Source organism: Empidonax traillii, unplaced genomic scaffold (genome assembly GCF_003031625.1).
Source record: "Empidonax traillii isolate 1590-97213 ecotype Southwest subspecies unplaced genomic scaffold, ASM303162v1 scaffold677:size394641, whole genome shotgun sequence".
Taxonomy (NCBI): Eukaryota; Metazoa; Chordata; class Aves; order Passeriformes; family Tyrannidae; genus Empidonax; species Empidonax traillii.
Genome location: NW_020955870.1, coordinates 303,408 through 326,223, shown reverse-complemented (window position 1 = coordinate 326,223; position 22,816 = coordinate 303,408). Strand labels below are relative to the sequence as shown.

Here is a 22,816-nt window from a genome sequence, read left to right as displayed (position 1 = left end):
CATCCGGCGCCGCCAGAAGTGACGTTCCGCCCCGGCGGAGCCCGTTGGCGGCCCGGGCTGGCGGGGCGGGACGTCCGGGGCGGGCTCTGAGGACCCGGTGCGGAAGGGCCCGGCCCGGGCCAGGTCTGAACAAAGCGGCAGCGGCCCGGCATGGCGGCCCCGCTCCGCCTCTGGCTGCTCCTGCACCTCCTGCCGCAGGTCAGTGGCTGCGCCGGGCCGGGCGCTCCCCGGCCGAGGGCGGGAGCGGCCGCGGGCTCAGCCGGGCCCGGGCGGGCTGTGCGGGGTGTCCGTGCCGGGCCGGGTGTGTGTCCGGGCTCGGCGGGAGCGGCCCGGGCGCCCGGAGGTGCCGCAGCCGCCGGGGCGGGCCCGGGGCCGCAGGAGGGCGGCGGAACGAGCGCTGCGGGCCCGGCCCGCAGTCTGGCGGCGTTTACAGATCCGTGTCTTTGGGCTTGTCTGGGACTTTTTTCTTCTCTCCGTGGTTAACAGCGCACTTCTCGTAGTTCTTAAACCTCGGGTCCCCGTGGGCCCGGCCCAGCAGCCCCGGGAGGGGAGCGCAGCCCAGCCCAGCCGCAGGGACGGATCTGGGCTCGTCCCGACTGACAGGCTCGCTCTGAGAAAGGACCAGCAGAAAAGAAGGGGGATTTCTGCTGACCCTATAATCTGTCCTGAGCCTTACATTCTCATTACTTCAATATTAATTAGGTTTGAAGGATAAATTTTTAAGGGTGTGACGAGCTAGGCATGTAAACCTGATACAGGAGAGAGTGGATTTTTAGCTATTGTATTACATGGTACGTAACTTTTGTATTTTAAATTCTAGTGGTTTGTGTTCTGAAAATGTTGAAGTATCATTTAACATGTCGTTTAGACTTCTTAAATCTTTATTACATATTTTGGAGGGTACCGTGTCTTCTCGAGTATTATCAGTGTAACATCTTAACATAGTAGTCTAATTTTTCCCTCTTCTGTATCTGTCTGCATAGGGATTCCTTATCAGTGATCTTTAGTTACAGTGTGGTCTGGTTATCAGCTAACTTCTTTATTTCTGCATCGTCCCCTTTTTTCCTTCATCATCTTTTTCTGGTCATCCCTTTCTTATTCCCCTGTGCATTTTGTCATCTCCCTTGACGCTTTGTGTGGACTGGTAGTGCCAGCATATGCCCCACAGATTAATAAAATGCAAGAATGGGTCAAAGACTGAGATGGAGTCATTTTGATCCATCCTTTTGGAGAAGGTGAGCACGTGGCAGTGCTGAAGGACAGCAGGTGAGATAGTCCACTGATGGGCACTTGGAGATCTTGCCTTCAGCTCCACGCATTGCAGCACATTCCTTTCGTAAGCGTTTGGTGTGTTTGTGCAGTGGAAGTGTTAACATGCTTGAGCAAGCTTGGGCAGACTGGCCAGGGTGCTGAAACAGTCCTGCTGCTGCAGTGAAAAATTAATGTTCCGTATGCTGCCAGTATGTTTCTGTTAGCCAAGCTGGCTCGTTTAAAATTTATCTGAATACCTCATACTGTGCAGTACTTCCGCATCTCTTGTGCTTGCATTTGCTGGGATGGTTTTGAGTAGCACATCCCCCTCAGCCTGAGGCAGACAGCAGTGCTCTGCTGCACTCCTGTCGTGATACCCCTGTGACCCATGGTCAGGCTATTCTGGGGACAGAGCTGACAGCTCTCCTCATGAGCTGCTGTGTGCCTTTGCTGTGTACCAGCTGTACTCATCATCAATGGCTTACTCTTGCCTTAGTTTGTTGGGCATATATCTTTGTCTCCCTCCTTGAAATAGGGTAATAGAACTTTCTGTTTGTTTGTTTTTCCATGGGGCAGGAGGAGGTGTTGTCCACATTTGCTTCTACACTCTGACTTAGGGAGAAGGACCAACTTGGCTACTGAAGCATTGCTCTCCCAGATCTGGGTCCTCATTTGGGAATACCTGAAGAGGGGTGTGATCTTATAGATCCAACTACAGCCTGCACTTACATCTTGCTTTGGTGTTCAAGTTCTCACATTTCATTTACCTTCCCATTCCTTCATGGCATTGCTACCTCTGAGTTGTCCTGTAAAAACAGCACATGTACATGAGCCTTTGGCCAGTGACAAATACAGTAACATGATCTGCAGCGAGTGTGCTGGATCGCACTGGCCTTCACTGTAGCAGCTTTCAGCAGAATATTGGATTGTGGTGATGGTTTTGTATTTTAAGTCAGGGTACTCTATGATGTAGTTCCAAAGAGTTGAAAAGACTGCCTGAAATTCTGGATTGAGGTAGTGGTTGGCAGTTTACTCTCCTGGAATTGTTGCATTATGAATATGTAGCTCTCTCCACTGCACAGTGTTTGTTGAAGAAGTGGTGTTTTTTTTGTGTGCAAATTTACTGTCTGCTGTTGCTGGTCTCCAGATGAGTTGGTGCAGTTTATGGGACAGAATGACCCCAGCTCCTGGGAACTCTGACATGGTACCTACCCTAAGAGTGGGGATAGCTCATTCTTTCCTTCTTCAGGGAACAAAGCTCCCAGCATCTGTCCAGTCTCTCTCAGATTCAGGTGGCCAAGTCAGCTCATACAGCTATTGAAAGTGGAAAAGGTGGATGGGGCATCCAGGTGAGTGTGGGGCCAGAGGCAGGGAGGGACAAACAAGGCAGAGCCACTGGGTTTGTGGCTTGGTCACTCAGTGCACTTTCTTGAAATACTGGTGAGCTGAATTCTTCACCTCTACCTTCTTCCATCATAGACCTTGCAAGTCCTACTGCTTGTCTCTGCGTTACATTATTAGTTCACCAACATGACTGATAAACTCACACAGAAAAAAAACTGGGGAGTATTCTGCTCTTTTGTGCATTAAATTAACTGTGGAAGGACCTGATAAGATTCAGAGCCAACAAGCATGTCCTTCTAATGCCACAAACATTAGATTAGCTCACCTGCCTGTTAAATTTTGCCTTGAAACTTTGTTTCTGTTGTGTCAAAACATTTTCCAGTTTTTCAACTTTATAGAAAACAGTTTGTTTTATGTTAATTATACAGTATTATGTGCTTTCTAAGCAACAGGACTGGTAAAAAGCAAGTATCATAATACACTGCTGTTGTCACAGCAGCTGTTATTTTTCTGTGTTTGAAAAAGGCTGGACTTGACATCCAAACACTTGGAAAAGAGCCCTTGGGGTTGGAGGGACATTGTATAGGATCTACACAGGAGATGACATTTTTCTGCTGGGTTATCTAGGATATGAAGTGATCTCTAGGAATTAAGAATCATCATAAATGTTGTCACCGTGCCACTGAATCAGCAGCATTGCTTTGAACTTCTGTTGTCTGATACCTACTGACATGAATAAAAACAAAACTGGAAGCATCAAAGTGGATAAGAGCAAACTTGTAGTGGCTGTTAACAGACTTCAGAACTATGATTCTAAGTGATAATTGCCTTGTAAAGATGTCTGTTAATCCACATTCTCCAAGGGACTAAATTCTTCACAGAGTTTCTAAAACTCTTGTGCTTTTAGCCCTGTTCATATTGTCTTTAATTCCTTTCATGCTTGATTTTTACTTGGCTTTTGGCACACAAACCCACATAGCTTCTAAAATGTTTTGAGCACTTCACATTAGGAACCTTTTACTCCCTTAATATTCCTTTAAAGAACATCCATTAAGTAGCTCAGAAAGCAAAACTGTGTATTACTGTCTCCAGGGTGCCATTTGGGGATTATTCCTGAGTTCCAGTAATAGTTATCTCCATGTAGCAACACACCCTGTACTTACTCTCTTGTTTTAAAGATATGTAGTTTATATCTTATAGATGTAAAACTTTCAAGTATACAGGTTGATTGTTCCACAAATGCATAAAGCTGTCCAGTTACAGGAGTTAGTTCCTGCAAAACTGCCTGAAGATTTTGGAGAGAGCTGTAATATTCAAAACTGAGCTATACCATGTTTTGTTTGCTTATCTAAGCCCAGTCAGTGTGACCTCCCATGCTTCAGGACAAATGTCATTGGTGTTAGAGCACTTAATGAACACTGATGTTGTAAAAAAAGGGGAAAAGTTGCTGCACGAGTTGGCAAAGATCAGTTATATACAGAGAGCTAAATATAAAAATCTGTACCTCCTGTGTATTTTTACAATGGTGTTTCTTTACTGCTTTGCTGACATCTTGCAGCAGAATGCCATCATTGCCTCTGTGTGTGTCAAAGGGCCAGTTTACAATGGGGGTGGTAAGGCACTGGCACAGGGTGCCCAGAGCAGCTGTGGCTGCCCCATCCCTGGAAGTGTCCAAGGCCAGGTTGGACGGGGCTTGGAGCAACCTGGGCTGGTGGAAGGTGTCCCTGTGCAGGGCAGGGGGTTTGGACCAGGCAACCCTTCTAACCCAAACCATTCTGTGGTTCTTGAAAGTGTTCCAAAAAGCATCTTTTTACCCTAGGGGTGCATGGTAACTTCTGTGTAGTGGGGTTTGAGATAGAGAGGGAGAAATAAGAGTGATGGATTCTTTTAATGGATTTTTGAACATGTGTGTTAAGATATGACTTTGCTGCTGACTTCAGTCATGTTTAGTATCTTGTTCCTCAGATGCTACCTGGAGAAAGAGATGTGTAAGTTGTATTTGTAAGAGTGTAACTACATAATTATTGATTCATTGGTTAAACTAGATGTTGACAGATTAGTCTGTCAGAACTTTCTCTCTAATTAGTAGCAGCAATGCTTAGGGATTTCTCTCCAGAACAAGGTTTCATCAGGCACAAAGTGATTTCCTTGGGGAAAGCTAAATCAGAGCAGTAGAGCAATTAAACGTGTCTTCAGTCAATTGTTTGAGTGTTGGACAGGAGAAAGACAAGGAAGAATAGAAAGGGAGGAGTTGGGTGCATGGGTAGAGGAGGACACAAAGGGCGATGGTAGAAAGGTAAGATAGTTGGGGAGGGTGGTTGGTTTGTTTGTTTTGAGGTTTTTTCAGTTTCTTTTCCCTGAACCCGCTGCTGGTGGTGGATTGCTGGTCTCTGCTCATCCTGTGTCCTGGGTCAATGAATGGCAGTGTTCCACCAGAAACCGAGGGTGGCACTAGCTCAGGGGAGCACCAGGTCAATTATCGTACGTGCTTCAGAGATTTTATTCACGTTTAAGCAAACTTCAAAGTGCTACATGCTAGTAAGGATTATTGAGTGTCCTCAGTTAAAATGCCGATAAAATGGAAACACTTCCCTTTACAATAAGAAAAAAATGCTTTTGGAACATGATAATAGGAAATAGGAATGATAATAGGAAGAATCCAATTACATTAAGCAGTGTTTGGTATTCCTAGGCACTGGATTCCCAAATCACTGGGCTAAAATAGTATTTTGAGACTGCTACTGTTAATATGTGGTCAGTTTTTTCCTGTCTAACAGCTCGTGAGAAGTTAAAATACAGGTATAATTTATGTTTGCTCTCAGTATCGCCTTTTTATAATCTATTACCAGACAACACTACTTGAACATTGAAGTAGCTCTGTAAGAGCACTGTGAGGCTCTAAAGCAACGATTGAAGATCAGCAAGACTCTCCTTCAAAAAGAAGCATTGATCTGGATTTCTATAATTGAATTACATTTAAAAAAAAAAACACTCTCAAAAGTTAGTTTTTGTCCTCCTTTCTGAGCATTTCTTTTGTATCTCAATGTCTTTTTGTCTGAAACATTAAAAGCTTTTTGCAGCAGCTGGTCAAATCTTACACTGAATTCTTAAGGTGTTGGTTCAAACCTGACCAGATGGTCACAGAATGCACGTGAGCAGATTTGGTACCGAGAAACTGATGTTTGGTATTTTGTATGGAGTAAAGAGTTCTTAACTTACACTTTTTCAGTGAGTGGAGGTGATGCCTGACACTCCTCCCAAGACACAGCCTGCAATCCCAGTGTTGCTGCCCCAGGAGCACAGAAGTGTCCCATGGAACTTAATGGTGACTTGGCTGGTGTTAAAATGACACTCTGAATGCCTTCTTCCAGCCAGGACAAGAGCCTCTTGTCAGAGGGAGAAGCATCACAAGGGACCCATTTGTCATTTAGAAATGGGCAGCAGGATTTGTTTCAGAGTCCTTAGAACAGTAAGAATCTTTCATTTTTCTTTAAAAAAATACAAAGCAGGCCAGTCAACAGCAAGTTATGCCCATCACTTCTGCTATTTTATGTCACTTAAAATTCTTGTGGTGAAATTTTTGTTATGTTTGCAGGTGTACTGCGAGTATGGGATGGTACATGTCCTTTCAGAGAAGGGGAGCAGCAAAGGAAAGGACTACTGTATCCTCTTCAACTCTCAATGGGCCCATTTGCCACATGATCTGGGTAAAGCTGTAAGTACCTAGCTAAGAAATGACTGAAGAATGCATTCAAAAATGCCGTTGTTTCAAGGAAACTTGCAATTTCTTATGGGGATTAGTAGAATTCGAAGCAACTGCTTTGTTTGCTATACTTAGAAAATGTCTTTAAGATCGCTCTAGGCAGTACTAAGATGGCAATATTCATTTCCAGGCAGTGTGCAGAGGTAATGACTATTACTGGTTAAAAAAAAAATCTTCCAACAATGTGATCAGTGAAATGAAAATGAGGCATAGGTGGGGTTGGAAAGAAGTTCTGGTATATCAGCATGAAATGAGAAGATACCACATGGCTTTGTTAATATACTGAACTGTGAGCTTTAGTGCTTTCTTAGTGATTCATAGTTTTGTCAAGTGTAAGATTAAGTAGTCACAAACTGTGTCGAGCTTTTGCTGCATTATCCAAATCTGTATGGGCTGACATTTGGGTCAGTTCTTTATTCTGTGAGAAGAAGTTACTGTCACTGGATGATGAAATCAGCAAATGCACTCTGATGAGCTACTAATAGTGGAAGATGTAGCTGACTGATACTTGGTTCATTGTATTCTTTGATCTACCAGTTGAGTGCCCCACGGAATTGTTAGTGTTCCTTATCGATGTATAGTCTTAATTACTGTGCTGAGTTTATTGCAACTGCAGATTAGTCCCCAGATACATCAACAGCTGCCTTTGCCTTGTGTAGACCCAGCTGATAAACTCTTGCACTTGCCCTCAGTGTGTAGCATGAATCAGCACTTAATGACAGAATTGTATTTGTGAGGGTTGGGGACTGTACTGTAAACACCTTGTTTCAATCAGTCTCATGAAAATTCACTGGAGATATATTTCAGTAGCTTTGCAGGAGCCAATCTAGCCCAGAATGACTTGCAGAGACACTTCCCCATAGACTTGGGTTGTGTATGCTTGTACCCTTGCATATCTCTGTTGCCTTCCTCAGTTCTCTCTTGCTTTTCCCTTCTTTCCCATTCTCCCTCCTTCTCCTCTCATACTCCAGCAGTACAATTCAGTAACTGAGGTGGTGCAGTGCACCAGCCTGAGCTCACTCTGCATTTGTGTTCTGCTCTGATAGAGTGATAAGCTTACCTGAAACTTGGACAACCAGAAGTGTGTGCAGAGACATTTTCCTGTCTCTAAAGCAGGAGTCAGGTTGGAGACAGCAGTTTTCTGACTAAGCCTGGAGCTGCTGACAGCCTGGTGTGTACTTTCACCTCCTAAAACAAGAGACTCTGTTAGACAGGTATTTTATCGTGTACCTGTGGATTTCTAATACAGAGTGTTCCATGTGTCAGTTCTTCCGTTTAAAATTTACTCTGACACTTCTCAAACAGCTCACCTCCAATGAGGACTGTGACCTGCTTCTGTGAGCACAGCTCAGTTATTGGTAGATAATTGCGGTTTTCAGATGACTTGCAAATAGAACTGGGCAAAGATACTGGTGGTTGTTTAGATTTTGCAAGGAACAATTTGTGCCAGTGGTACTTCTAAAATGTTGAAGTGTCTTTGGGATGCTCCTGTTTAAACACACCAGATTGGATGTCTTTGGTTCTCAGGAGGACTAGAAACTAGGGAATTGGGGCAGGCCTGCAATATCTCTGGATCACAAGCAGTGGGAGAAGCAGCCTAGAATCCAGTATTTAAGTATTTGGGATACAAAATCTCAGCTCATTGAACATGGTAGGTTTCAACGTGGAAATTTATTTTTGCTGCCTCTGCATTTGCACTTTCTCCCAGCCTGTGTTTCAGTTTCTTGCTGTTCATACCCTTCATCATCCCAGCCTGCCCCTCTGCCACCCCAATAATGGGAACACTTTGCTGTACTCCCACACCTTGGTTGCATGTGGCAGAACAGCAGTAGTGCTGAAGAAAACAAATGCAAGTGCAGATCATAACCCAAAGTTTATTACCAGTAGAATTCTGCACAATAAGGTGAAGCAAAGCAGGATAATAGACATAATAGAGAGGGCAGCACTGTTTGGTGTTTCTCTGAGAATACTCATATCACTCCATTACTCTTAAATTACTCTTTAGAAACTCTGTGGTTCCTGCTCTTCTTTTATAATTTTATGTCATATGTGTTTAACTAATTTTTTTTTTCAGTCACTTTTGCAACTTCAGGATCAGACAGGATCTGTTTTGTGTTCCCCTTCTGATGTACCTGATGGGGGATTTAATAATCAAATCCCCATGGTGATGCGAGGAAATTGCACCTTCTATGAGAAAGTGAGGCTTGCTCAGATAAATGGAGCTCGTGGGCTGCTGATTGTTAGTAGAGAGAGACTGGTAAGTCTCTTTTTATCTTTCTGTGTTGCTGATACTCCTCTGATATCAGATATTGTCTTTGGTGCACATTGCTGGGATTTAATGCTCCTCTTTAAAATAAACAATGTGTGTGTATTCTGCCTGTATGTACGTTGCATAATTATGTCTGGAAATCATCCATCTGAAGGAATGATGAATGAAACAACAAGAGGCACTCAAGTAGGAGGAGTCTGCACAGAGCTCATGTGATATTCAAGTCAAGAGCTCGGTATTACTGTTATTCCATGTGAAATACTGGAAACAAAGGAGGAGGTTGGTTTCTTGGCTATTGTACTGCCACACTGAATCTAGTGCTTTAGATTCAGCTGGAGCATCATCACCAGCATGTGTTTTGTAAAATTAGTAGTTTTGAAAATAAAATTAGTAGGTTTGAGTACGATCTAGTTTTGCTCTCATTATGTTCCTTTCTAGAACATTGTTCAAATTGGCAGAAACAGAACTTGCAACTTTAACCCTTTCTAAGCAGTAGAAGTATTTGCAGAAATAAATATATTCTTACCTCCTCTGAACTGTCTTTCAGGTTCCTCCTGGGGGTAACAGGAGTCAGTATGAAGAGATTGATATTCCTGTGGCTCTGCTCAGCTATAATGACATGTTAGATATTGGCAAGGTAAACTTGATACTAAATGCTCTCATTTATATTATCTCATGTAAGAGATGTTATTATCTCATGTAGGAAGCTGTACTCATGAAGATTGTATTATTGGGTTTTGAAAAAAAAACACAGATCTCTTGGGAGGTTATTTTTCATCTTTGGAATAAAATCAGAATGGAGCCTGGTGCTGGAAATAAATATCACTAATAGTCGAGCCAATAGATTACTCTTAAATGTTTATAATAAAGCCTGATTCTGAGCCTGCTTAGTGAAAATTAAATAAGTGAACCTTTGCTAAGGTAGCTTTTTGGATGTCCTTCATAACTCATATTTACCTCCCCAGAGTTTTGGCAGCTCAGTGAAAGGGGCAATGTATGCACCAAATGAGCCTGTGCTGGACTACAACATGGTGATTATCTTTGTCATGGCTGTGGGGACTGTTGCAATTGGAGGCTACTGGGCAGGAAGCAGAGATGTGAAAAAGTGAGTAGCTGGAGTTCAGTATGTCAGTTATCTTGTATTTTTCATAGAAAAAAAAAATTATGGTGGTTATGTAAAGATCCCCTGGCAAGTCTGCTAGTGAGGTTTAGAGACTGTCTGTGTGACCAGAAAGGGCAAATACTGAGGTGGTGTTTGAAAGGCCCTGAGGTTCTATTGGCTTGATCACTGTAGGAAATCATTACAGTATAAATTGCATGTACAGTGTTTTTGTATTTTGCCATGTCAAAAGGCCAAACATTTGAAAAGCTCAAAAGAAGAAAATTATAAAGTAACAGGCTTTCTGTTGGGCTTTTGCAAAAATCCACCAGAAAAATATCTTGTAAAAAAACCCCAAACCTGCTTTTACTGGTATAATGCAAACCAAATTGATTAGATGGCTAATATGTGCTATGTTTGTTATGAATCTTTTAATGGAATTTTGTGGTTACTTTTTCCCAGTAAGGGGGACTGGGGGAGGAGGTAATTCTAACATTGACATCACTTAAGGATTTCTTCCAAAGTCAGCAAACTGTTCTGGGGTAATTTTCAGGATTCACTGAGTTCTTGGTGAATGAAAATAGCACTCGAGATAAACTAATGCAGCAGTTACTGGTTTGTGCATTGTGTTATATCTGGTGTTCATGCATCCATGGAAAACGTGGTGTTCCACTGACCTGAGTGGGAGTCAGAGCAGGCATTGGTGTTATGACGTGTTTTCCATCCCCACGTATTTCCTGCTGAAGATTCAGCTCCCTTGTGTATTTTGGTGCAGAAGGAATGTGCTCACCGTGGCCACGTTACTCTTTCAGGAGGTACATGAAGCACAAACGTGATGATGGGACAGAGAAACACGACGATGAAACGGTGGATGTGACTCCAATAATGATCTGTGTGTTTGTAGTGATGTGCTGCTCAATGCTCGTCCTGCTGTATTTCTTCTATGACCACTTAGGTACTCTTAAGGTTGTATTTGTATTGATACATTTTCAGTACTGCAAGGCTGTCATCATTTAAAGAGCATTTTGACTGTGAAAATAATTATGAAATTTCTGTCTTCTGTCACGTTTCTTCATCCCAATATGATTTAAAACCCTGTAAGAAAACCTACTGAGTAGATTTCTACTTTTGGTGAGGCTGGATGAGGTGATCGTAGAACTTCTTTCAAACATTAAAGCCTATTAAGTAGATACAGACTTAGCATCTTCCACCTTTTATTCTTGTGTTCTCAAACCTATTCTTGTCTCTCTGTTATTGTTCAATTTGAAGTCAAGTTCTGGGATGCAGGATCAATTTTTGTATCTTTATAAAGACGATAAATTTCTATTGATCATTTATTAAATTGTTTCACAAAAAACCATGAGAGCCTAATGCACTGAAACTTCCATCCTCATGTTTCTGAGGAAGTAGTGAGATATGCATCCCATCTGAATTAATTATTTTTGCTACTGAGTGATTTTAAGAGTTCCCTTGCAATGCTCCCATAGAATCATAAAGAGAAGATAAACACTTCAGCATAGGTTGTCTTTTAGGCTTATGATTTACTTTAAGAATATTAGCCCAGAGGTTTTGATTTGTCGAAGTAGGTATTGCATAAAGTACACCTGAGTAAAAGGAGCCAGAATTAGATAGTTAAAGAGCATAAATCTAATCAAGAATTTACCTTTCCCTGTTTAAATGTTAGCCTTATTTCTCATTTAAGCTTATTGACTGTTCTTTATTCAGCCAGGGTATGAAAAAAAGAATCTCTAGCATTATCCCACTTGGACTTAGTACCTTTTTTTTCCTCAGTCTATGTTATTATAGGAATATTCTGCCTGGCTGCCTCAATTGGTCTCTACAGTTGTCTGTCTCCCTTTGTAAGAAGATTCCCCTTGGGAAAGTGTAGGTATGTGGCAACTTCTATATTTTTAATACATAAACTTAGTTTTTTATCCTATTTGGTAGGTGTGGGATTTACAAGGTAGCTACATACTTCAGAATGTTTATAAAGAAAGAGGGTAACCACACAGACAACTGTAGCTTTCGTGTGCTTTGTTTGCAGGATCCCAGACAACAACTTGCCTTATTTTCACAAGCGCCCCCAGGTCCGAATGTTGCTCTTGGCAATATTTTGTATCTCTGTCAGCGTAGTCTGGGGAATCTTCAGAAATGAAGATCAGTAAGTGTACATTTTATTTTCTGTGCTAAAAACTGTAATCTGCTTTATAGTATAAGTAACTGACATCTACAGGAGCCTAAATGTATCCAGAATTTAGGAGTGACAGGTCGAAATTCTTAGTTGTTCCTTATAGACTTCATCTTTTTCTTGTTGATTTAATTAGAGAGAACTGTCTCTTCTTAAATTTAGTTTCTCTGAGTCCCAGTCAGTATTCTGAGTTCTTTGATTTAAGATAGCTTCTCAGAATCGGGATGGAAAGTTGGACACAAGTTGTCTAACTTATTTCTTCTTGGGAACAAGAACTGGGAAGATGGTAAGATCATTAGTTTCTTTCAGCTATCTGGTATTAGTCAGTAATTCTCTACATCCAGTGTTGCTGCTGTACCTAACTGAAGCACGTGCTTAGCACTTTTGTTAGAGGTGGGTTGTGTGTTTGGTTTTGGTTTGGGGTTTTTTACCTCTTACCTCACTCCCAGATGCTCCAGTTTCCCCATATATACAGAATGTGTTAATCTTCTTGGTTCCTTTCTCAGGGATTCAGTGTTGGAACTGAAACACTGGCTTGTGTTTCTGCTGGTGATACCAAAGATGTGCCCTGAATGCCAGTTACTGCATTTGTGCAGTCTGTGTTCTGTGTGGATCATTCAGTGACACAATTCAAATGCAAGAAGCATCAACTCTGAAACACCTTTTAGAGAGATGAGTGTCAGGCTGAGGAGCACAGAAGTGCTATAGAGATATTTCAACCTGTGATATTAGGATTAGGAAATCCATTTTCTGCCTCAAGGCTGGAGTGGGCCTGAGTGTCTCCTGCACAAACCTCCATCAGCAAGTGCACAGGGATTGATCACAACAGCATAATCTCTCATCTGGCCATTTTAGGGGAAGCCTTAGTGTTACCTCAGATCCTGCTTCTCTTTGACCCTAACAGTCGAGAGTAAAGCAAAGAGCACTTCTGTACTGCAAAGTACCATCAAAAACCAGCCCCAGCTGTAGATTTGCCTCAGCACACAAGAGTGCTGAGGCTCCAGCACTTCCTGTTTTGGTATCCAGTGACCTCATTAGACCAATTTTCAATCCACCTCACTGCTCATTCAGCTTGTACTTCATCAGTTTCTCCATGAGGATCGTATGGAAGATTCTCAGTGGAAATCTTGATTGAAGTCTAGATAGATGGCATCCCACCCACCTTCCCTCATCTCCCAGGCATTTCTGTGTGGAAGATTATCAGGTTGATCAAGCACAACTTCCCATTTGCAAATCCATGCTGATAACAGTATGGTTTTCCAGCAAGTACTTTGAATAAAGTTCTTTTTTGTCCCAAGCAGGTCCTTAGTGAGGACAGTGCTTGGTCTGCCTTTCCTACTGTTTCCTGCAAAAATGTTGCTCTCCTCTTTTTAAGGTGGGCCTGGGTTCTGCAAGATGCTTTAGGAATTGCTTTCTGTCTTTACATGTTGAAAACAATTCGCCTGCCTACATTTAAGGTATGAAAGTTAAACAGATGTAAAGAAAGGATATTTGCATGTATGTAGTTGAACAGAACAGTCACTTATAATGGAGTACATTGGCTTGGAAATGCACTCAACATTCATATGCAGCTTGGAAAAGAGGGATGTAATGAATATAATGTATGTAATGAATATAATGTAGAACAATAACTGGCGTGTGATTGTTCTGTAGTGTTGGCTAGTAAATCACACACCACCATCTGGGGATTTAGTTTTGATTGGGGGGGTGTTTGTTTTTTTTTTTTTTTTTATTGGTTTGGTTTTGTTTGTTTTCAAATTGACACACAATTAATGCATCATTCTGGTGGTTTTTTCAAATCTTTCCAAACTTTTGTCTTTCCTAAGACAAAAATCAGTATTAGTCATTTAATTGCCCCTTAAGCAGCTCTTCAAACTCTGCTTCAAGGTATCTTCACCTCTAAATTTGTATAGACTGGCAGCATGTAGGTGGATAGTGTTTCAAGCTGTGCCTGGCATCCTCCAGTGCAGAACTCCTTATTTCCTAGCAATCTGAAACTGCACCATTTGCAGATTTTACATGATAAAGAATTTTAGGGACTAAAATGTAATTTTGTGTCCAAGAATTACTTTCTTTTATATGGTGCATGCAAGATCCAGTTCCTCCACCTAAAACATTCAGGAATTAAGAAAAATATATGGGTGACTTTTTTTAGTCTTTGTTAGCTTTTTCCTTGAGTAATCTGATTATTAATAATTCTTTGCTGTTTATTAGTGCATAGTGTGTAAATACCAAGTATCTTGTCTACTTCTTCAGGGCTGTACCTTGCTCCTCCTGGTTCTCTTTGTGTACGATGTATTCTTTGTATTTATCACACCTTTTTTAACAAAGGTAAGTAAAATAATTCTGTACTGCCTGCTGCCCACAGAGCAAAGTGTAATGACCTGTTGAAATGCTGATTAACAATTTTCCCCTTTTTAATTTAGACTGGGGAGAGTATAATGGTGGAGGTGGCTGCGGGCCCATCGGATTCTGCCACTCACGAGAAGGTATTGTATGTGGTCTAAAAATCTTACTGGATGTAGTCTAAAAATCTAAAAGTCTGCGTCTAAAAACTTAACTTCCAACTATTACACTTTTAACTTTTCTAAAATTTGAAGACCAGAAAGCTGAAATGGAGATGCAGTCTGAAAAGAACTTAATGTGGGAATAAGCGCTCCTGAGCACTTATTCTGGGGGGCCAAGGCAGACTTGTGATGGTTCATCACACCAGCTTTGGTTTTCCTCTGTCTTTCTTTAAAAGGCTCTCAGTATAAGCAAGCTGGTTAGCTCAGCTTCACAAAAACTTGGCCACATCTGTAAATATTAACTTACTGCTAATTAAGCATAAGCATTTTTTCCTAAAGAGATGAAACACAGTGGTTGTCTCTTCTCCTTCCCTCCCTGTTTTGACAATTGCTTTGTGAAAAGCTGAGTCTGTAGATAAAGGAGAGAAACACAAATTGGAGACATTAAACAGAGAAACACAAATTGGAGACATTAAACAGAGGTGTGTGTTCAGTGGTTTTGCACCTTGGACAGCAGCCAGCTGAGCTGCATGAGCACCTGTACCTGAGATGTGGCTGACTCGGGGAGCAGAGTATGTGAGATGGAGGAGATAGTGAGGTACAGGGAGCAAAACAAGAAATTAATCTGTAGGAAACCCTGGTTTTGTTAATTGAAGGATGTTGGGTCTCTTTTCAGCAACAAATGTAATAATGGCACATGGAAAATAGCAAAGAAAATAGTTGTTTGCAGGATGTGGATCAATCCATACAGTCCATACGAATTTCTTTGACTTCTTCTGTTCTTCTTTCTTGTACATCTTTAGTACCCCTTCAGTTTCAATTTTATGCACAGAATGAATTGTATAAAACAGTAATGAAAGTATAAGTAGATAGGATTATTTTGGCACAAATATAAGAAACGAAATATTAAATAAAGTTTCTTTAATGTGCTATAATAAAGAGAATGCAGGTTTGCAATGAACCTTGGCATACTGTGCCTCAACATTGCAAATTGTGTAATAAATAGGAATAAATTGTGCAATAAATAACTGGGGAGTGAGGGAAAAGTCTTTAAAGTGATTTGAAAAATTTGCTTTTTAAAATTATTCATGTCTTTGCTCTTTTGAGACTTATTGCAACCAGATGAATTAATTTTAAGATTTATTGCAACCAGATGAATTAACTGTATAAATGGTTCTTTCTAATGCATGTTGCAGTTTAACTAATTTTTTTACATTCCTGCAGTTATAGCAGAATTGATACCCTGTTGCATGTGAAGATTTTGAAATAAATGTAGTGTACTTCATCACTCCTATCTTACACATTTTTTTAGATGGCAATTATATTGTATGTAATGTGAATGTAAAAAAAGATACATTAGCTGTATTTGAAGCCTGCAGTTTGAGTACAACAGGAACAAGTTCTGGAAGGTAGTGCCACTATATAGAGAAAATGGCTTTTTATCAGACCTGTGTCTCTCTCTCTCTCTAAGCTCCCAATGGTCCTGAAGGTTCCACGACTGAATTCCTCACCATTAGCTCTGTGTGACAGGCCTTTTTCTCTGCTAGGATTTGGAGACATTTTAGTTCCAGGTATTGTTAAGCAGGTTAAGAATTTTACTTGTTACACTGTCATATTAGTTTATTCCTCTTGCACTTCTGACTCGAGTGGAAAGTTTGATCTGACTATTATAAACCTGATAAATTTGTAAATATAACTTGTTTTTTTTTTTTCTACACTATTCACCTTCTCAGTAAGAAATGAGATTAATTTTATGGTTCAGTTTCACATGCAGTGATGTCAAGAAATGTAGAGAAATTGCAAGAGGTGACTTAGCAACTGATTTTATACTATAAAATATCTTTAATAGTCTTGTGATAGAGGAAATTATTTGTCCATTTGCACATGGTTTGAGTACATACCTCTGACCTCTCAAACCTTTCTAATTTTGTTAGTGGTACTACATCCAGTGTTTCTACCACACCTTCTCTGAAATATTTCAGATAGTGTGTAGAAGAATGCCTGGCATCACTGCAGGTGAAAACAAGTATGCACCTGCAGGCTTTCAGATTTCTTCTGGGAAATCAATTGCTTATTTTCTTGTATCTTGTTGTGAACACTGTATTTTTACAACTGTTTAGTAAGGATCAGATGATGTTTTCTATCCATGACCCATGTATTTGAAGCTGTTAATTTTACTATTGGAGTGCTTTTGTTGTACTGACTTGTGCTATCATATAACTGCTTTGTAAGTTGTGCAGTCTCCTGAATGGTGCTGTCATGGTGTTTAAACACAGGGTTCCAAGGAAGTGTTGGGGGAAAAAATTCTTAAAAGTTCCTAGCTGGTTTGATGAATTTGATGATTTTGTGACTAGGTTGAAAGCATGTTTAACTGTTCTTTCCTTTCCTAGGCTTACTGGTAGCCTATTGCCATAGATTTGATATTCAGGTGCAGTCATCCAGAGTCTATTTTGTAGCCTGCACAATAGGTATGTATCACAGTGACACCTGAATGCAAGACCTACAGGAGTTGTTCCCTCTTGAAAGCATGTCCTCAATCTTGCATGGCATAGTTATCCTTCTCCTCCTTTTATTATTAAACAGAAATATTTTAGCAAAGTGCTTTCAAGGCTGGATCTTCCATCACAAAAGCAGCTGATGTGGCTTTCCTGAGCTGTTTTGTTTGCCATATGTAAGGGGAGCTTTTGTTCCCAAGGCTCCAAAGGGTCTCTCTAGAACCGCTGCAGCTACACTGTCTTTGCATGTGCTCAGCTCTACTCATTCTGGTTTCTTGAGCCATGAATCTTTTGAGTTTATGGTGTATGAGAATTCAGGTTCAGGGATATCATCCTTTGTTCTTAATTTTTTGTGTATTCTGAAAACCCCTGACCTGTGATGCAGGGAATTGTGTTATGATGACTATAACATGTCTACATTAGTTTTCTTCCTTAGTTTGTAGAATCCACATTTTTATGACATGGATGTAAATACATCTGATGAATAGGATCTGACAGGTTCCTCTTGGTTTTCTTACAATGTACTTTTGCCAGCAAAGGCTTCCAATGCTTGCAGTTAGTGTTGTGAAAAATGTTCATGAGCAACTGCTGTAGGAATTCTTCTGAAAAAAATACCTAGGTTCATATAGACTTCTAGCAGGGTTAGAGAGGTTTTTATTTCAGTGTTCCAAGTAATCTCTTAGAAACTGTTGTCTTACCTGGTATTTTCAAAATGCATTTGCAGAAAATGATAGAAAATATTGTATTGCCAAAGAGTCAGCAGTGTGCTATTGCAGCTCTGAAAACCAGCCGCACAGGGCTGAGTTAGCAAGAGGGTATCGTCACTTACGAGAGAAATGATTATGCCTCTCAATTTGTCATTTAAGACTGAATCTTAACCAGGATCCCTGGTGCCAGACAGACAGTGACATACTGGAGTAAATCCAGTGGAGACCATCAAGAGGGCTGGAGCACATGCTTGTAAAAGAAGAGAAGGCAAAAAAAGAAAAGAAGAGATTCTGTTGCTGTCCCACAACTGCCTAATGGGAGGCTGCAGAGAGGACAGAGAGACTTTTCTTACAGGTGTGCAGATGAGATGTGAGGCAATGGACTTAAGTCACAATACGAAATATTTTAACTAGATACAAGGAACTCTCAATAGTAACAGAATGTGCTCTGAAAAAAACATTTTCAAGAACTGTAAAGGGTTAGTGAGTATTCTAATCACAGAATCATTTAGGTTGGAACAGCCCTCTAAGATCGAGTCCAGTTGTTAACCCAGCACTGCCAAGGCCACCTCTAACCGTGTCTTCAAGTGCCACATCTACACAACTTCTAAACCCCTGCAGGGACAGTGACTCCACCACTGCCCTGGCCAGCCTTGCCAGGGCTGCTCAACCCTTCTGGGGAGGGAAATCTGGCTAATATCCAACCTGCCCTCCCCTGGCACAGCTTGAGGCCGTTCCCTCCTCCTGTCCCTTGTTCCCTGGGATCAGAGCCCGACCCTCCCCAGATCCCCCCTCCTGAGCCTCCTTTTCTCCAGGCTGAGCCCCCCCAGCTCCTTCAGCTGCTCCTCATCAGACTTGTGCTCCAGACCCATCCCCAGCTCCATTGCCCTTCTCTGGACATGCTCCAGCCCCTCAATGTCTTTCTTCACCTGTTTTCTGAATAAAAAGCAGTTGGATTAACGTCGTTGTCTTGAAAATGTAATTGAAAATAATTATGAGATCCACACTGCTTCTGTTCTACTAAATAAATTTTGCCACATTTATGCAGAAATTAAATAGAAAGCAATAAAAAGTTATAACATACAGCTTGCTGGGGTTTTTCTGTTTTAGCTTTGTGGCAGGATAGTAAAGCCAACCCAAAAAAGAAGCACATAATCATGGTCGAAATATTTGTCTATATCTGCTGAATTCATAAATGCAGTATGAGGTGCAATAGTTCATTTGTTTATTTTTGCTTAAGGCAATGTTTCAAGTGCACAATATGAACTAGGCCAATCACACTACTTTCACAACATGTTGTTATCAATAGAAAGACTGTAGTAGTCCAGGTTTGCATTCTGTAAATAATGCTTCTCTCCAAAGAGCCCTGAAAAAATATTACTTGACAAAAGTTAATGTGAGAATGCTCATCTAGCTAATTATTTAGTTGTGCTTGAGCAAAGCTATATCTGAATAACTGGTTTTTTGCTGGGTTTGTTTTCTTCCAGCATATGGCATAGGCCTTCTTGTGACCTTTGTTGCCTTGGCACTGATGCAGATGGGCCAGCCTGCTCTCCTCTACCTGGTGCCCTGTACTCTCCTCACCAGCTTCGCAGTGGCCCTTTGGAGAAGGGAGCTGGCCATGTTCTGGACGGGCAGCGGCTTTGCGGTGAATACCAGTTTGATATGAGTGTCTTCAGGAAATACTAATGTTATAAAAACCTAACTAGAATTAAAGTTGAGTAAAGTATTGCAGTCTTATCACACAAACACAAAGATTTGGGGTTTGCTTGATTGGTTGCTTTTTTTACTTACTTTTTTTTGTCCCAGCAAGGTTTTCTGGGTTTTGTGATGTTTATGGCCACTTAAATCTGGCTGGTGAAAAGTAAAGTAGACCTTGTCTATCCTTCTTGATTCTGCCATAATTTTACTTGTTTGATCTCTGCTGAAAGTATCACTAGTACTCAAAGTTTACAGTATAATATAAAATATAACGGTTTTTAATACTATATAAAACATATCTTGGATTTTTTTTCCTAGCCTACTGTTATGAAGGTAGAAGTATAGTTCAGTATAGTAAATTATCACTTTGTTTCACTGTGAAATTAACTTGATTCAGAAAGGAATAATTTCTATCACAATGCATGATTTCAGTTTTTGAATAATTACTTGAAGGCCAAATCTATTGAGCTAGCGGTTCACCCCCGGGAGTTTTACTTTGTTATTCAACTGTTTGTAATAACCTTCACAATGTTCCTCTAGAGATCTGAATTTAACTGTTGGAGAAATATTTGAGATCACGTTATGGAAAAGTTGCCAGTTCTTTATCACTGATAGTAAAGGTGGGCAGAACCAGAGTGGCCAAGGACCAAGTGCTGTTTGCCTGTTGCTGCCTAATCAGCAGAGCACATTTGAAACTGGTGAGGAACAATCAGGCAGAAAGCAAACACTTTTCTGGAAAGAAAAAATCCCCTGGTGTCCTGTAAAACCCAAAGGATAACTGTGTGCATGTGTCCACTACTGGAGAATGATAACAGAAATGATGGACTTTTAATCTTCAGAATCTTGTATGACCATCACTTCTGATAACTGGACAAAATAGTTCTTGCTTTCCATCATTCTGACTGTGATCTTCCATTTACAGAAAGACCTACCTCAGCCTCCTGTGGTGATAGCCCCTGTCAACTGCCATGAGCTTCCCAAAGACAGCAGCGATGCAGCCCCTCAGCAAGAGGCAGAGCAGATGACCAATCCCACCCTGCACGTGAAGGAGCCGCCTGGCCCCAGCTCGGCTGAAGAGGAGCTGGCTGACACCACACAGACAGAGCAGTCAGAAATCTCTGTTGCACAGAGTGAGGAACCAACTGCTCAGAATAAGGACAACCTTGAAAGCAAATGCCTAAATGCAGAGCAAAGCCAGGTGGAATAAGTGATGTGATAAGAACTCCTTACTTTCCCTCACAAACATATCCATGTAAAACCAGTATATATTTAGGACTGGTTTAGTAGGGTTTGCATTCATTGAGGAACCTCACTGGGAGTCTGATCGTCAAATCCAACAAGGAATGTTCTGCCTCCAGCTTCGGTACAGCTACACACTTCAAACATCCTTCTGAAATATGGTGCTCTCCAGGAGTTCTGATGTGTGGGTTTCAATGATCACTTTGGTAGTGGATGCCTTTGACCATCTGTTCCATTTGCATTATACCAGGGTAGCATTAAGAATCTTTATTTACCCAGTGCTCTGTGCTTGTGTGGTTGTTTTGCTGCTGTGGCATGGTGTGGGTTACCATGGAGGAACAGCATTGAACAAATCTGCTACAATGCTTGGCTGAGAGAAACGTGGTCTTTTTTTTTCCAGCACTTTCCCTATTGCCACCTTTTACTTTACTTCTCCTGACTTGTCAAAGCCATTGATATAAGGGAATGCTTTAGTATAAACTGACATTCAGGAAATGCAGAGGATGGTTAAATTACCATCACTCTGAAAGGATTTACACTACCGTGGTGCATTTAATGCATCTCTTTTGTTTTTACTTTGTTCTTAGTTACCTGGGTTGGCTACTAGTCTAGTTTAAAAGGCAGGATGAGTGGAGCTCCAGGAAGCTTTCTAGTCATTCATGTGAATTCTAAGGGCTGTCTCTGATAATAAACAAGGTTGGTCACAGAATGCTGCTTGGAAGCAAATGCATATTAAGAATGTTTTAGAAATAAAATACAAGCCAAATAGGTAAGAAAATAGGTAGTAACACTATACTAAGCTTAACAGGCAGTAGTTTCATTGGGAAAATGTTAAAGCAGTAAAAGTTCATGTGTTTTGGGGGCTTTGAGCTTCTATTTGTTGTTCATTCAAGGACTATAATTGTGATTTCTAATTCCGAAGAAAATAGTCTGTTTTTCTCATTCCCAAGGGAGCACATGTGGTGCTACAGACAGTTGTGATTTAAAGGTACTTGCTGCTCAGTAACTTACCAGCTGCCTAAGTCATGTTTGGTCTTTGTCCCAAGAGTAGACAAAGCACGGCCTGTCAGGTTCTGGAATGAGCCTGGGATCTTTCCTGTAATTTTGCCTGTCTTGCTTCATGACATTGTGAAGGACTAAATTTGTCAATTTGAAAATTTTTGGGGTGCAGCTGGTCTTTATATTCCTGAAATTGTGTGTTTGAGTCTCTAATGCATCAACTTTTAATACATAGAAGGATGATGTGATTTGCATATTACTTGTTCCATATAACTGTCTTGATCAAAGGTGTCTGTTCTACACTTAAATTGCAATTCCAGAAAGCCTCGAACACTTCATATGAAAACTGAAATAGAAAATTGAAGTATTATAGGATCCTCAAATATGATTCCAGATTGCATGGAAGAAATGCTTCTCAGAGTATTTGAGAGCCAAAAAAATGTCATTTACAGAAGTATTGTCACAGTGATGCAAACAGAGGCACTGCTGTGAAATTAAAAGAGTCTCCAGTTGGCTTGTTGAGTTGCAGTTCAAGGGCTTATTTTTCATGTCTGTCTATTAAATATCAGCCATTGTTTTTTTGGCTGTGTCTTCCAAAAGTTTGCCCTGTGTTTTTTGGGTGATAACTTCTGTGGGCAGTGGAATTCTTAGGATGTGAGTGGCTTTCTGTAAAATCACACTGTGGCTTCAGTGTTTCACCAGCTCCTGCTCAAAACCTCGAGCCTTGTCAGATAGGATGATTCACTGAGTTTTCTGGGAGGCCAGCACTACATTTAATTTACAAATTGCCCTGATGGAAGGTAGTACTAAGGAGATCTGGTTTGCAATCTCCTCTTTAATGGACTGTTACTTTGGCCAGCAGTAATCTGATCCAATTATTACTAATAAAACTTCAGTCAGTGGATTATGACTTAATTTTTAAGCCATTGTGTAAATATGTATATTAAATTAAGAAAACAATCTTGTATTTAAATAATGAACCTGACAAATAACAAGCAAACAAGTTGAAGTTCTATCGGTTTTGGCCTTGACTGTCTCTCAGTCATAAGTCTGGAGTGGCTTTTCACATACTTAAAAGCCAGTAGCTTCCTGATAATGAAGCATTAAGTTTTAGCATCTACTTGAGAAGTGTATTTCAGCATTTGTTCTCCTGTATGATTAGGAAATAACTTATGTCTCAGATTGCTTGTAGCTCCATCCAAATGGCAGAACTGCTCACCCTGAACTCGAGGGCATTGCAGAGCTGTGTCTGTG

At 40.9% G+C, this 22,816-nt stretch overlaps 1 protein-coding gene across 2 annotated transcripts; it reads left to right on the top strand.

Annotated features, from left to right (window-relative positions):
• The first annotated feature begins 64 nt into the window (after positions 1-64).
• On the top strand, positions 65-21,723 carry SPPL2B (signal peptide peptidase like 2B). Of its 2 annotated transcripts, none has more exons than XM_027899578.1 (15): positions 65-198; positions 6,191-6,310; positions 8,433-8,615; positions 9,175-9,264; positions 9,593-9,732; positions 10,539-10,681; positions 11,518-11,614; positions 11,771-11,887; positions 13,290-13,371; positions 14,171-14,245; positions 14,341-14,403; positions 15,893-15,992; positions 16,812-16,889; positions 19,111-19,271; positions 20,247-21,723. In XM_027899578.1, exons 1-15 carry the CDS (start codon positions 151-153, stop codon positions 20,529-20,531), a joined length of 1,782 nt encoding a protein of 593 aa, XP_027755379.1. In that variant the 5' UTR covers positions 65-150; the 3' UTR covers positions 20,532-21,723. The 2 variants fall into 2 exon arrangements, with proteins under 2 accessions (XP_027755379.1, XP_027755380.1); XM_027899579.1 differs by having other exon boundaries at positions 19,111-19,339; positions 20,247-20,519.
• The last annotated feature ends 1,093 nt before the right edge of the window (positions 21,724-22,816 follow it).